Here is a 15,512-nt window from a genome sequence, read left to right as displayed (position 1 = left end):
GAACCAAGAGCTACAAGGAAAGGAGACAAAGACTAAAGGACAGATTGCTTGGGTGCCGTTGCCAATCACTTGGAGGGACAGGTCCAACCTGTCTCTATCTCAGCTCTGTTTGCATGAAGAACCCCATTGCTGGCTCACCTTTGTAGTGCCTGAGGCAGTATGTGAATTGAGAAATCTGAGGTAAGTGGGGAACAGTCCACACCTCCCCTTCCCAGAGCCCCAGGAGTGGGCAACAGGATCTGGAGGTGAGTCAGTGGGGTGGGGACCCCAGTTCTGCTCAGATCTGCCTCCCTGGGAATATAAAGGGCAAGCCTTGGGTTGCCTTGCCTCAGAGCACCCCAAACTTGACATCATGAAGATCCCCGTTCTTCCCGCTGTTGTTCTTCTCTCTGTCCTGGCGCTCCACTCTGCTCAGGGGGCGGCGCTGCCCAGCTCTGAGGTGAGCGATGTCACCTGGCTTCTCTTATTAGTTGATTTACTCCTCAGTTTCTTTACCCTCCATCAGTTACTGGAGAAGTGGCTCTTATCTTTGGCCATTCCCAGGGGCTGAAGGAGAAGCTGGGGCTCTGAGGAATGGAAGACAGGAGGAAGGAGACAAAGCATTCCTGGGAAGGGGCAGAGAGGCTTATGTTTCTTGGAAAGGACAGTCAAGTGTGGGGTGGAGGCTGGACATCCTGAGAGGGGACAGGGGCTGAGGCTGGTTGTCTGGGTTCAGCCACACCTTTTTTGACCTCAGGAAAACCCTGGGGTCCCTCTCTTCCCACCTTATCCCACTGTTGGGGGAGAATGTCCACGCTGGATATGAAAGTCAACGACAGGGCACAGGCTCTACTGCGTAGGACAGGAGCAAGTGACGTTGGGGAGCAAGAGGGGAGGTGGTGCGGTCTTACCCCAGCTCAAAAGGGACAGTCCGTATGCCACCTGCCTGCTGCTAACTGGGAAAAGGTACCTGGTGTGGCCAGAGTTGAAAAGTTTTCCAGAGAACCTGGAAATCTGATTTATGAACTCTTACTAATTAAAAATGTTTAATTCAAATTAAAAAACAAGCCAAATTATGATGTGATGTCAACATTTGGGTTCTAGCCTGTGGGCTACTGTTTGTGACCTCTGTTGTGGGAAGGAAGAAGTAAGGTGGGGATGAAGCTGGGCAGCTGAGTTGGGGAGGGTGACAGTCTGGAGGTACCGAGGTCCGGGGATGGGGGCTGGCTACCACCTGGAGTAGAGAAATGGAGACCGGGACTCTGGTGGCAATCAAGTCACAAAGCAAACCAAGCTCCATCAATTAAAGGCAGGCAAGGCACCTCAGAAAGGGGTCCCACCTGCCTGCTAATCTCCTGCGCCCAGCTTTGTGGGTTAAGTGGGAGTGTCTCAGAACACCCTGAGTCTACTGCAGAACCACACAAGCTAGTTTTTCTTGGGAGGAGTCCTCTTTCCTCCACCCTCTTCCCCTGCTGCCTACAGGGGATGCAGGCTTGGGCTCTGAACTCTCTGTCTCCCGCATGCCACTCTCCAATCCCTTTCTTGTCACCTGTATGTCTGTCTACCATCCACCACCATACTGGGACAGAGTGGGTTAACTGAGCCCCCCCCCCACCCCCCACCCCCGATGGAAAATGGGGCTGGCCTGTGGAGGGCGGCAGAGAGGCTTTGGGGAAGGTGGTTTGCCATCAGGCGATCATTTAACCCCTTTCTCTTCTTCGCTTTCCAGGAAGAAACCACCATTGGTAATTATGAGGCAGGACCCGAGGTAAACCACCGGTTTTCGCCATCTGACTATTAGTTTGTCCCCTATCTCTTCAATGTTCTTCAGTAACTTTCTTAACACCCTGCTTCTTTGCCTAGGCCTTTAATGCCCAGTTCCTGAACATTGACAAGTTGCGATCAGTAAGTTTCATTCTCTAGAGCGGCCCCCACAAACACTCCCATCCTCAGGGAGATTGATGCCTGGGTGGAGAGCTTGCAGGGTTTCCTCAGTCCTCACTCTTCCCAGAGGGCCAGGGGCTAAGCTCTGTCCCTCCCTGGAAGTGACCCTCTTCTGGTCTCTTTCTCTCTCTGCAAAGGCTTTTAAGAAAGATGAATTCCTGAACTGGCACGCTCTCTTTGAGGTAAGAGCTTGGGGTAAGACCTTGAGGTAAGACCTTTCTCTCCTGATTGCTTTCCCGGGTAGGGGGCAACACATCCTGGTCTAGCCCTTTTGGTGCTTTCCTGGGTTCCAGGAGGGAGTAACTGTCCCTCTGGAATGCTGCCCAGCTAAAGGATGTTTCCCTGGGAGGCTGTCGTGGCCACACTTTGTTTTCCTAATGTGACCCCCAAAGACAATCCCTGAAAAGTAAGAACTTAATCAGTCAAGGGTTTATTCAAATCCCCTCATCCTCTAGGAAGAAAATGCGGTCCTGAGTTGAGTGACTTACCTAAATTTAGAAGGCTAAAGCCAAGGACTTCCCTGGTGGTCCAGTGGATAATGCAAAAGGGGCCCAGGTTTGATCCTTGGTCAGGGAACTAGAACTCACAAGCCACAAATAAGACCCAGCACAGCCAAATAACTAAATAAAAATAAATATTAAAAAAAAAAAAGGAGGCTAAGTCCTTGGCAGAACTGAAAGTACAGCCTGTGATGCGTGATCCTGCACCTACTCATGCAAATGTCTTCAGTTCTCTGAGCCTCAGTTTCCTCATCTGTGAAGTGGGTATGATGTCAGTACTGAAATCAAAAGATGGCTGCAAAGACCAAGTGAAATCACGCCTGTAAAGTAGTCTGTACAAGGCAAGCACAGAATATAGGCTCAGAAAATATTCATTCTTACTGTATTTATAAGACAATGACACCATCACCGCTTCAGAGAACTCTTCAACAAGAGCTTACTGATCCATGTTCACCTGACCTGTAACACATTACTCTCATTCTCTTTTTCTGTCTTAGTCTATCAAACAGAAACTTCCTTTCCTCAACTGGGATGCCTTTCCTAAGGTAAGAGGAGGTGGGAATTAGGCGAGAAAGGAGGCTGGGGGTGAGGGAAAAAGCAGAGGATCTGAGCGGGAGAGTAAGGAAAGTGAAAGCGGGCTAAACGTTCTTCCGACCAAAGCTAAGTCAGACAGGAAAGGACAAATATCACATGATACCACTTATACGAGATATCTAAATAAAAAAGCTACCAATGACCTATCTACAAAACAAAAACAGAGCTGCTGATGTGGCAAATAAACTTATGGTTGCCAGCGGGTAAGGGAGGGGAGGGATAAATCGGAAGATTGGGACTAACATATACGAACTACTACAAATAAAATAGATAGCTAATAAAGACCTACTGTATAGCACAGGGAACTCTACTCAATACTCTGTAATGGCCTATATGGGAAAAGAATCTAAAAAAAGAGTGCATGTATGTGTATGTATAACAGATTGACTTTGCTGTACACCTGAAACTAATACAACATTGTAAATCAGCTGGACCACAGTAAAAATTTAAACAGCAACAACAAAGTAAGTCTAAGGGAAATTGCAACCACTATAACTCAGAGGAGAATAGGAACTTAGACCAGGGCAGTGAGTCCTCTCTGTCAGAACCCCACCCTATCCTGGACTTCCTTAGGACCCTGGCTCCCTGTGCCCCAGGGTCTCCAATCTGACTGTACCCTCTCTCTCTCTCAGCTGAAAGGACTGAGGAGTGCAACTCCTGATGCCCAGTGACCCAGAGACCCAGCGCTGCTGATGCCACTGAAAGAGTGGGCTACTGATCACCATCCTACGATCACCCTTTGCTGCCTCAGTAATGCCAATAAAACGTTTTCCAAACAAACAGCTCCTGCATCTGTATCTCTGTCCTTATCTTACTGGGCTCTCAAAAGGAATTAAGATGGAGTGGGATCCAAGGCTGGTAGGCAGAAATTTTGACTTCTGAGAGGACAGTAAGTAGAAAGGGCTTCCCAGGTGATGCTAGTGGTAAAGAACCTGTCTGTCAAGGCAGGAGATGCCAGAGATATGGGTTTGACCCCTGGGTTGGGAAGATCTTCTGGAAGAGGGCATGGCAACCCACTCCAGTATTCTTGCCTGGAGATCCCCTGGACAGAGAAGCCTGGCAGGCTACAGTCCCCGGGGTCTCAAAGAGTTGGACATGACTGAGTGTGCGTGCACACACACGCGCATACACACATAGAGTAAGTAGGGAAAGGGAAGTTGCTCAATCGTGTCCGACTCTTAGCGACCCCATGGACTACAGCCTACCAGGCTCCTCCATCCATGGGATTTCCCAGGCAAGAGTACTGGAGTGGGGTGCCATTGCCTTCTCCAGGAGATCTTCCCAAACCAGGGATCAAACCCAGGTCTCCCGCATTGCAGGCAGACGCTTTACCATCTGAGCCATCAGGGAAGTCTGAGATGATGTCTAAAAATGGTGTGTTATTCACTTGACCCAGAAAACCCCATAAGATCCCTACTGAAAAAGAACAGACTGTTCCTAAACGAGAAGAGGAGGTTGCAAAGAAGAAAAAGATATCCCATAAGAAACTGCAGAAACAAAAACTTATGGCCCAGGAATAAATGTCGCAAAAAATAAATGCAAATAAAAGTAAAAAAACAAAAATTAGGCAGGTTATAAATAAAGAAAACTAGTGGTGTGACCCTGGGCCATTTTAAGCCTCCTTTCTTTATCTGTGAAATGAGTGTGGAAATAAACAAGAACGATAATAACTACCTTGAGGTGTTGTTATGAAGGTCAAATGAGATAAGGTACGTAAAACCTTTGCACAGAGCCAGGCATACAGCAGGTCCTCAACAATTGCTTGTTTTCTGTACTCCCCTCCCCCACAACCTTGGGAACTGCGGTAAAGACCCAGATTCATTATTTACTCACTCACCCACCCACTCTCCCACCCACCCATCCATCCATCCACCCATTTACCGCAAAGGTCTAGAAGTATGGAATGGATTCAGTTTTGGTTCCTGCAAACATACTTTGTCTGGAATCTGTGTGCTCTGTGTGGCTGCTGTATGTACTTAAACTGTTGAATTAGTTGGGGTTATTTTTGGTTTCTCTTGAAAACTGGGAAAATGAGACAACAAGGGACCCTCAGTTGGCTTAAATCCAAGTAACAGCTGCCGTCTTTACATAGGACATGGTCTCAGCTAAGTTCCACATGGCAAATTTCACTTATTTACATTGCCTTTTGGCTCTTACAAGCAACTGAACTTGCAAACTGTGGCCTGTAGTTTACTTGAAGAAGTAGACTACGAAGGGAAATTAAACTTGTGTAGGGGGGAGGAAAAACTTCCCTCTACACTCTTAAGTTCTGTGGCTGGCCTAAAAATTAAATGGACGTGAGACAGGTTAACAGGAGAAAGGCATAAACATTTAATTTGTTTTTACATATACACAGGTATCTTCAGATGGAAAATGAAAACCCGAAGTCTTTAGGTCCTAAAGATTATACGGTACACACCTTTTAACAAAAAGAATGATAAATTGTGGGGATGTGACAAAGCACAGGGGCTTGTACTAGGGGCGATAAATCGTGGGACAGTGACTAGAAAGTATGTGAAGGGAACTGGTGGAAGATAAGGGTTATTTTAGTAGGTTTGTTTATACAGACTGGAGTCAACTCCCAGTCTCTGATGATAAGAATGTTCTTCTCTTCCGGATACAGGGAGGGTACCTTTCTCAAGGAAAAATTTACAACTCGCTTTTAGGTGTGTATGGGGTATGTCAGAGAACCCTTCCTGTTATCCGCTGTTTCATAATAAGTGTTCTCAGCTCAAAATAATCAATAATTAATCATCAAAGCAGAATATTTGAACACGGCATGTTCATGTTGTTTATATACCTGTTCTTCTAGTTGACACACATACACAAACAAGAAGCAACTTATAAACAGGATCATTAATGGGAAAGAAAAAGTGGAAAACTGGTTAAATGCCACAGTCAAGTAAAATACTTAGCAAAGATTGAACGCTCATAAATTGGGTGATAGGAAATGGAGGAGAGGAAGAAGAAGGGGAGGTCCTTAAGCTATATTTATTGAGTGAGTAGGTTTTAGGGAAGGAGACAAGCTGTCATTACATAGAAGGCAGGAGTGTCTTTGAGATAAAGCAGTTCTCAGACTGTAGGTCTGGGATCAGCAGCATTGGCACCACATGAGAATTTACAAGAAGCACAGATTTTTGGGCCTCACCCCAGATGTACTATATCAGAAACTGGGGGTGGAACCCAGAAATTCATGTTTTAACAAGCTCTTTCAGTGATTCTAATGGCTTGAGAACCACTGAGAAAGGAAAACTGGAGAATGATTAATGCAAAATTCAGGATAGTAGTTACCTCATAGGTAGAGAGACCATCATGCGACAGAGAAGGGATAGATACATGGAGGCAGTAGGAAGTGAGAGAGGCTTCTATTATTAAGGTTTTAATTTTTTCCTTAAATATATTGGAGGGGAGGAAAAATAAATCTTTTCCTTCTACTCTTCCAGGTTCTTGTCTGGGTCTCTGTAACAAAAGACATGTTAACAAAAGAAAAGCATACAAATTTATCTAGTATAAGTTTTATGTGACATGGGAGCCTTCACAAATAAATGAAGGTCTGAAGAAGCACTCAGGCTTGTCTGTTTTTGTGCTAGGTTTGGTGAAGAGTGGGCAGTCATGGTGAAATGGGATAGGACAAATGGGATATGAGCTCAGTAAACTGGGGAAACTTAGGTGTGTTCAATAATATTCCTCTTGGGGGTCCCTCCATCTTGGAGGCAAGCATGATCTTTTCCCTTGGGTGGAGGGAGGGCACTTCACACATGAGGGTCTTGTGACGTGCTTCTAGGGAAGGTCAGAGAGTCCTTCCTGCATCTATTTTCTTGTATTCCTTCAGCTTGAAATATTCAATATGCTAAGGCAGCATATTTGGGGTTAGTGCGTACTGAACCCCATCAATAATACACATTTATGTATTCAGTATTGCACAATAACATTTGAGTTGACTGAAAAGTTCGTTCAGGGTTTCCTGAGGATGGCATGGAAAAACCCAAACGAACTTTTTGGACAACTCAATATTTTATTAACACAAGAGTAATCTGTGAGTGCTGAGGGGTTACAGAGTTAAGAAACAATTTATGAGTCTAGGCGGAGAAGGCAAATGACTCAGCATGCATGCACGCATAGTACTCTTGTCTGGAAAATCCCATGGATGGAGGAGCCTGGTAGGCTGCAGTCCATGGGGTCGCTAAGAGTCGGACACCTGAGTGACTTCACTTTCACTTTTCACTTTCATGCATTGGAGAAGGAAATGGTAACCCACTCCAGTGATCTTGCCTGGAGAATCCCAGGGACAGGGGAGCCTGGTGGGCTGCCCTCTATGGGGTCACACAGAGTCGGACACGACTGAAGTGACTTAGCATAGCATAGCATCAGTGACTGCTAAAACCATCAGGTGAAACACTGGCAGGGAACCTGAGAAGGCTGGATCAGGCTGACAATCTGTGGACTCATGGATCTCTGCAAATACTACAAGGAAGATGAGGAGACCTGATTCAAGAGAAAAGACAGATCACCATCTATGAAGTATTCTTGCCAACAGTCAACTTCAAATCAAATTAAAACTCTAGCATCCTTATAGCTCTAACTACCATTCTGCAGAAAAAAAAAGTATAGAAGAACCTGGTAAAGGATTCCAGGGAGAGGAAACCAACAAAATCTCTTGGGATTTCCCATGTTTCTTCAAGGAAAACATAGGAAAGGGACTTTCCCTGTACAACAATGTAAATCAGCTTTATGTATGCATATATTCCCTCCCTCGTGAGCCTCTCTCCCACCCACACCCTGTCCCACAGGTAGGTTATCACAGAGCACCGAGTTGAGCTCCTGTGATACACAGCAGCTTCCCACTGGCTATCTATTTTACATATGGCAGTGTAAATGTGTCAATGTTACTCTCTTAATTCATCGCACCCTCTCCTTCCCCAACTGTGTCCATAAATCAACCCTCCACGTCTGTGTCTCTATTTCTGTCCTGCGAACAGGTTCATTAGTACTTTTACAAAGTGTACTTTTGTACTTTTGGAGCAAAGAGGAGGACCGTGGAGGGTTCCCCCAGTGGACAGAGCATAAACGCAGAACTGGTAGTGCAGGACACTGGATTGGGGTTGTTGTAATACAGTGTAGGTGCTGAAGGCTGGAAATGCAGGTTGGGTCAGATGATGGAGGGCCATGAATACAAGGCTGAGAAATTTCCACTTCATTCCGGGGTCAGTGAAGAGATTCCTGCAACAAACAGCCACAACTGCAACAACAGCCACTCTAATTTGGTTCTTATCACAAGCCAGGCTTCATGCCAAGTGTTTTGCATATACTGTCTCAGTCGATCCACATAGCAAAGCTATTAGGTTGGTATCATTATCCCCATCTTGCAAATGAAGAAACTGAATCTCAGAGAGATGAGTAATTTGTTTCAGCTCACACAACCTAAACAGAGCCAGAATTAAACTGGCATGGACCTATGACGTTACTGTCACTTTAACTGGAGTGGTACAGCATACATTTGCTTTCCAGACTGGGGTTCTATATAAGACTTTCCCAGACAAAATGCTTCCTTTCACAAAAAATGTTTAGAAACCACTGCTGAGCATGATGGGCAGCTGCCAGAGGCATTTAAGGCTTATAACCTGGTGATTAGAACATATGCTTTAAAATCAGTCAGACCTGGTTTCAAGGGCTTCCCAGGTGGCACAGCGGTAAAGAATCCGTCTGCCAATGCAGGACACACAAGAGATGCAGATTCCATCCCTGGGTCAGGAAGATCCCCTGGAGTAGGAAATGGCAACCCATTCCAGTATTCTTGCCTGGAAAGTTCCATAAACAGAGGAGCCTGGTGGGCTATAGTCCACGGGGTAGCAAAGTCGAACACAACTGAGTGACTGAGCACACACACACCACTTCACTAGCCGTGTGACCTCTGGGTGGCCACCTGCTGGGGCCTCAGTTTTATCATCTGTAAAGTGAGAATAACACCAGTACTTCAGAGGAGTTAAGAAACACTCAATAAATATTAGCCTAACATTCATAATAACAAAGGGTAGCTGGTATCATTACGCTCTGTAACGGCAGTCAGCTCATGACCCAGACACAGTTAAAGAGCTAGCATTCACAACAGCACACATTTGCTCTTTCCTAACAGATGAGGAAACTGCTGCTCAGAGAGGTGACGTGATTTCCCCAAAGGCACCCAGAGAGGAAGCAGCAAAGCCACGCTTTGAACCCAGGTTCTGTTAGAGTCCCTTCCTGGTGGCTCAGATGGTAAAGAATCTGCCTGCAATGCAGGAGACAGGGGTTCAATTCCTCTGTTGGGAAGATCTCCAGGAGAAGGAAATAGCAACCCACTTCAGTATTCCTGCCTAGAGAATTTCACAGACAAAGGAGCCCGGAGGGCTATAGTCCACGGGGTTGCAAAGAGTCAGATGAGACTGAGCGAATAACACTTTCTGTTAGGCTCCAAAGCCTTAGAGCTTTTAATGATTTTAATTTCCTGTCAATGAGACACAAAAAGAGCACCTACCACATGTAAGATATTGTGTTAGTACTTTACCTTCATGATCTTATTTAATTGTTGCAATTCAATGAAGTGGGTACTATGATCGAGTCTGCTTTGTACACAGGAAAATAAAACTCAAAGGGGCAAATCATGGCTGGGTTTAACTTGCTGTCAGTGAAGTTTCTCATCAGACTCCTGAATGATAAAACCAGGACTGAAGTACAAAGTTGTGTGTGCACCAGGTGCATGCCAGCAACTGCCGTCCTAGCATACACTAGAAACGTGCACCTCTAGGCAAAGAGGCAGGTATCTGGATTCTCACAGCAGCAATGCTCATGACAGCTCAACAGTGGAAATCACCGAAATGTCCATCAACAAGAGCATGGATGCATAAAGTACGGGATGTCCATCTGGTTGAACGGTAGGTATCCAGGAGTGAAAATGAGATAGAAATACATAAATCAACCAGGCTGAGGCTAAACAGCTGTTAACTGGAAATGCAAGGTGCTTAAGAATATATTGTATTTACCCTTATACCTCCAAAATATTATCTTTTCTCTTTTAAAATAATTTTATTTATTTAGGCTTTGCTGGGTCTTTGCTGCTGTGTGGGTTTTCTCTAGTTGCGGTGAGCAGCGGCTACTCCTTACTTGCAGTGCATGGGTTTCTCTTATTGTGGAGCACAGGCTCTAGGGCGTGTAGGCATCAGTAGCTGTGGCTCATGGGCTCAGTAGTTGTGGTTCCCGGGCTCGAGCACAGGCTCAATAGCTGTGGTGCATGTGCTTGGCTGTTCTGCAGCATGTGGAATCTTCCTGAACCAGGGATCGAACCTGAGTATCCTGCATTGGTAGGCGGATTCGGGGAAGCCCCTAAATATTATCTTTTCAACATGTAGCACTGGTCACATTTCAAATGATCAGGAACTACATGTAGGTAGGGGCTACCATACTGGCAGGTGCAGATCTAGAAGACAATATACATATATAACAGCTATAATTTGAAAATTTTTTTATTGTTATTACTACTCTAATTTTCAAAATGCCAGACATCCTCACATTCAAATGCAAATCCAAAACATACTCCTAGATCAAATTTATTATAGTGTTACCTTTGCCATTTCTCTTCCAGGATCTTGGCAACGGTCTTATATTATTTGAAAATCATAAGGAACCCAATTGACTTTATGAGGCTGAATCACAGTCCATGGGGCTAGTCTATAAATAATCAGTCAGGAGTAAATGTATATTTAGAGAAGAATTCAGGAAGAAACAGACTTTCTTGAGGTGAACTTTCAAGAGAGAGAAGAAAAAAGATATCAGGCAATCCAAGTGACACTGTGCACAAGCCCTGGTATCCTTGTCTTTTGAAGTAAAATGCTGATGCAAGAGTTAATGTTTGGGAAAGGTGAAGATGTAGAAACAAAGCACAGTTGTTGGGCTGGGGAACTGGTAACAATTTAGACTGTAACTCTGCCACATAACAGAATTACCAACTCCCAGTTCCCGGAAAGATACAGATAAAGGCCTGACACAAAATCCTAAGTTGTTTTTACAGGAAGCAGACCCCCTCCAGATGAAACTGCTGACCACAAGACCATAGACCCTGGACTGGTTGAAACCAGAAGGTTGATGATTCTTGAAACTTCACCTTGATGTCAACCAATCCAAGAGTAGTCCATGAGCTGATCACGCCCTGCTCCCTGAACACTAGAAAATTCCTTAGTACCCACTCCAGGGTGGGTCACATGGTCTGCAGGGCTTTAGCCCTCTGTGGCCCCCTTTGCCTGGCAAAGCAATAAAAGCTACTCTTTTCTACTTCATCCAAAACTCTGTCTCTGCATTTCTGTTTGGCACTGGTGAGCAGAGGCTGAGTTTCAGCAACACAAACAAGGGGCCATTGATTGAGGATACTTTATTGTCTAAAAAAATCCGGAACATGTTCTAACCATAAAAACTATCACTGTGTACATCTTGCACGGGGAGGGGTAATACAAATAAGTAAAGAAACCTAATTCAGAAGGGAAAAATCAAAGTATAAAGCCTTTTGTTAAATAAATATTGACAAGAAAAAGAAAAATGCAAGTTGCAAAATAATACCTGTAGTGTGAAACCATTAATATAAAGCCTAAAAACATGCAAAGCAATACTGTATGTTTATGGGTACATCTACTTACAGTGAAAGTCCAAATACTGGTGGGAAGGATTTTCACTCACTTGAGGATTCTGTTACCTCTGGGAATAGAAGAAAATAGGATCAAGAAAGGTCCAATCAGGCTTCAACTCTGTCTATAATGTTTTAGATATTAAAACAAGACTGAAGCAAGTAGGTCAAAAGGTTAAGAGGGATGAAGCTGAGGGACATGTACATCAGGCTTTGTTAGTGTAGTTTCTCATATTTTTATGTGTGTTTGGGATATTTCATAATAAAGTATTATAAAACAACAGTAAAGACACATTAATTTCAATCTGCCCAAAGTCATTCAGCCATGGAGTTGTGTGGCTGACCCCATACTCCACAAGCCATCTCCTAAATACATTGGTTTTATATACTGGTTTCCTTCATTACAACCCCCTATAACAATGGCACTGTGGGAGGCAGCCCAAGAACTGTGACAGATGAAAATATCTTCAGAGGCTTCTGAGAATTGAACACAACATGCCACCCTTGACAACAATCCTCCTATTAAGACTCCCACTGCAATTCCTGACACCCAACAGATAAACCTATGACAACATTCCTGGGTGCTCCTCCCCAAAACCAATGACAATCCAAACAAACAAAAAGCCCCCAGTCCTCTCCCAGTAACAAACCCCTCCCATTCCTCATACAACCCCAGTCTCCCAGACTGGCGACTGGAGTAGTGCTCCCCAGCGCCCCCTACTGCAGTTGACTGCTATCACATCTGCCCTCCTACCAGACCCTGCATCATTATGGATACACAATCACCTCCCAGGAGCCCTGTAAACTCCTTATGTTAAATCAGATCATGTCATCTTTCCAACTTTGACTCTTCAATGATTTCACATTACTTTCAGAATAAACCCTATGGACTTTACTAGGGGCCTCATCTCCTACCTCCCCGATTTCCCTTCTCACTCTGATCCAGCCACCCAGCCCCTCTGGAGCTCCTCCAGACTGGCCTAGCTGCTCCCTCTACCACTTGACTCATTCCCCATTTCCCTTGCTCCCTCACTTCATTCAACTTTCTTGAGATAACACCTCTCTGTGAGACCTTTCCAGTCTGATCACCTCACTTAAAGAGTCACCTGCCCTTTTGATCTTCCAATTCTGCTACATATTTTGTTACAGGATTTATCACTACCAGAAACATCTCTGTTAATTTGTTATCTTTATAATACTGCACACTTCAATGCAGCTATCCACTGTCCACATGTGACTACAGAGCCCTTGAAATGTGACTAGTCCTGAGATATGGGGCAATGTAAAACACATACACTGAATTTTAAAGACATTACAAAAAAGAAAAAAGAATATAAATATTTCACTAATATTTTGACTTTATATGTTGGAATATTTTGGATATATTGGGTTACAGAAAATACATTGATATTTATTTCACTTGTCTTACTTTTTCAAAATCTGGCTATTGGAAACTTTTAAATTATATACGTGGCTCACATTCTGTTTCTTACATAGAACTAGAAGAAGGTCAGTCCCATGAAGACAGGAACTCTTTTGCTTCCCATTGTATCCCTCTCACATAGTGCCTGGCACAGAGAAAGTACTCAATAAACACTTGTGAATTGAATGAAGGACCAGTCTCCTTGTCCACGCCTAAGCTTTCATTTGATCAAGCCTCCTTCTGAGTCTGCCAAACAATTATTTCTCTTCACACGTTCCTTCTGAGAACTCCCTCTCCAAGGCCCCACACCATCCTGGCCCTACAGTAAAGGCCCCAACACCTGCCACAGCATGAGTTCAGTTCAGTTCAGTTCAGTCGCTCAGTCATGTCTGACCCTTTGCGACCCCATGAATCGCAGCACACCAGGCCTCCCTGTCCATCACCAACTCTCGGAATTCACTCAGACTCATGTCCATCGAGTCAGTGATGCCATCCAGCCATCTCATCCTCGGTCGTCCCCTTCTCCTCCCGCCCCTAATACTTCCCACAGCATGAACCTCCCTATAAATACTATTCTTTTGCTCTCTCTCTAACAGGTGAGGAAACCCACCTTAATATTCCCCAGTTCCGGGGCTTGCCTGGTGGTCCAGTGGTTACAATGCACTCCCAATGCAAGGGGCCCAGGTTCGATCCCTTGTCAGGGAACTAGACCCCACATGTCACGACTAAGACTTTGCATGCCACAACTAAATATTGTGCATGCTGCAACTAAAAATCCCACATGCCATAATGAAGATTGAAGATCCAGAGTGTTGCAACAAGACCTGGCAAAGCCAAAAAAAAAAAAAAAGTCCCCCTGTGCCTCTCATGTGATTCTCTACCTTCTTTAAATAATGTGTTGTCGTGGGTCACTGTGATCATCTCAACCAGAAACCTCCCCGCTGCTCCCACCCCACCATGACAAACCTCTCTCCCTACACATAGCACTTCTCATCATACTCTTTCCCAGTGAGGCACCAGGGATCAATGTCCATCTAGAGTTGGTGACCTGATGAAAAGATCCCTCAAGACTTCCAATTATCACAGATCCCCCTTATGCTCAGGATAATCTTCCTTACTAATTCCTAACAGAACATCTAGGGCTCCTCCAGTATGGAAGCAGGAGCCAGGAAAACGAACTTTTGACTCCTTAAATTGCCTCCAAATCAGATTATTCAGAGTTACAGAGACAGGCTGACTACATTAAGAAACCAAGGTCTCATTCACCATACAACTTAAAAATAGTGTACCATTACCACGCCACCTTGTTGTTTCTTATAAATCAAATCGTCTGCACTATCATACTGTCCAGGATGTATTTTTGTATTGTATAGTTCATTCAATGTAAATCTTTATGACATGGCACGATTTTGGAAACACATTTTACTTTGGCTTTGATTCATTTTTCAATACACTCCGGAGAAGGGCTTCTCAGGTGGCGCTAGTGGTAAAGAATCTGCCTGCCAGTGCAGGAGATGCAAGAGACACGAGTTTGATCCCAGGTCGGGAAGATCCCCTGGGGAAAGGAATGGCTACCCCCTCAAATATTCTTGCCTGGAAAATTCCTCAGACAGAAGAGCCTTGTGGGCTATAGTCCATGGGGTCGCAAAGAGTTGGACATGACTGAGTACCAGTGCCCACCAACCAATCAAACCCCGGAGAAACCTCCCAAGATCTCTTCTGATCTGAGAGAAGCCCAGTCCAGCTCCTTCCCTGCAAAGAACCTGCCCAGGAATAAACCCTCCTCCCCTCCGGGCCCAAACTTACAGTTCTTACTGTTCCCAGTGGAAAAGTCAATGTCCAGTTCTGACTTGGCTTCGAACACCAACACTAACTCCTCTTCTGGCTGCCCCAGCTCCACTGCCAGGGCAGGATGCCAAGCGTCAAGAAAAGCACACCTCAGGCCCCAACAGTTGTGCGTGGCCATTTCCTTTCCCTTTTCATGTACTTCCGGTGGAAGCTACCCTGCGCATGCTCCTTGACTCTGGCGCCCCTACCTCTGCTCTTTCCAGCCCACTTCTGGTTAAGACCCTGCTGCGGACCACTTACCACACCTGTTTCTGACTTTTAGGCTTCAGACTGCATCCCCATTTCTCCCTTGAAGGGCATTGGCACACTGAGAGAGGTACAGAAAAGGCAGGAAAGCTGAGACGTAATCTGAAGGACATTGAGGCCCAGTTCTGAAGCGTTAACTTTCGAATCTCCAAATTATGAGGCAAGAGCTGAGGTCTTCAGAACCCAGAAGGCAGAGTGGAAGGATGGAAGAGGAGTACTAAAAAAAGATAATATTTCTCTGTTTTAAAAACAATGACATGCTGAGATAATATATTTTGAACATTTTGAGTTAAATAAAATATATTGTTAATGTTCATTTCATTTTTTTTTT

General features: G+C 44.8%; 1 protein-coding gene and 1 long non-coding RNA gene across 2 annotated transcripts; one reads left to right on the top strand and one right to left on the bottom strand.

Annotated features, from left to right (window-relative positions):
• The first annotated feature begins 284 nt into the window (after positions 1 to 284).
• On the top strand, positions 285 to 3,797 carry KRTDAP (keratinocyte differentiation associated protein). Its single transcript, XM_070772158.1, has 5 exons — positions 285 to 439; positions 1,709 to 1,747; positions 2,061 to 2,105; positions 2,921 to 2,968; positions 3,650 to 3,797. Exons 1-5 carry the CDS (start codon positions 353 to 355, stop codon positions 3,686 to 3,688), a joined length of 258 nt encoding a protein of 85 aa, XP_070628259.1. The 5' UTR covers positions 285 to 352; the 3' UTR covers positions 3,689 to 3,797.
• Positions 3,798 to 7,824: 4,027 nt separating this feature from the next.
• LOC139177289 (uncharacterized) lies at positions 7,825 to 15,293 on the bottom strand. The gene is made up of 3 exons (XR_011561781.1): positions 14,894 to 15,293; positions 11,678 to 11,735; positions 7,825 to 10,467 (listed from the first exon to the last, which is right to left on the bottom strand). It is a non-coding gene; the product is annotated as an uncharacterized lncRNA (long non-coding RNA).
• Positions 15,294 to 15,512: the final 219 nt, after the last annotated feature.

This window comes from Bos indicus, chromosome 18 (assembly GCF_029378745.1).
Source record: "Bos indicus isolate NIAB-ARS_2022 breed Sahiwal x Tharparkar chromosome 18, NIAB-ARS_B.indTharparkar_mat_pri_1.0, whole genome shotgun sequence".
In the NCBI taxonomy this organism is placed as follows: Eukaryota; Metazoa; Chordata; class Mammalia; order Artiodactyla; family Bovidae; genus Bos; species Bos indicus.
This window is presented reverse-complemented; position numbering and strand designations above follow the sequence as displayed.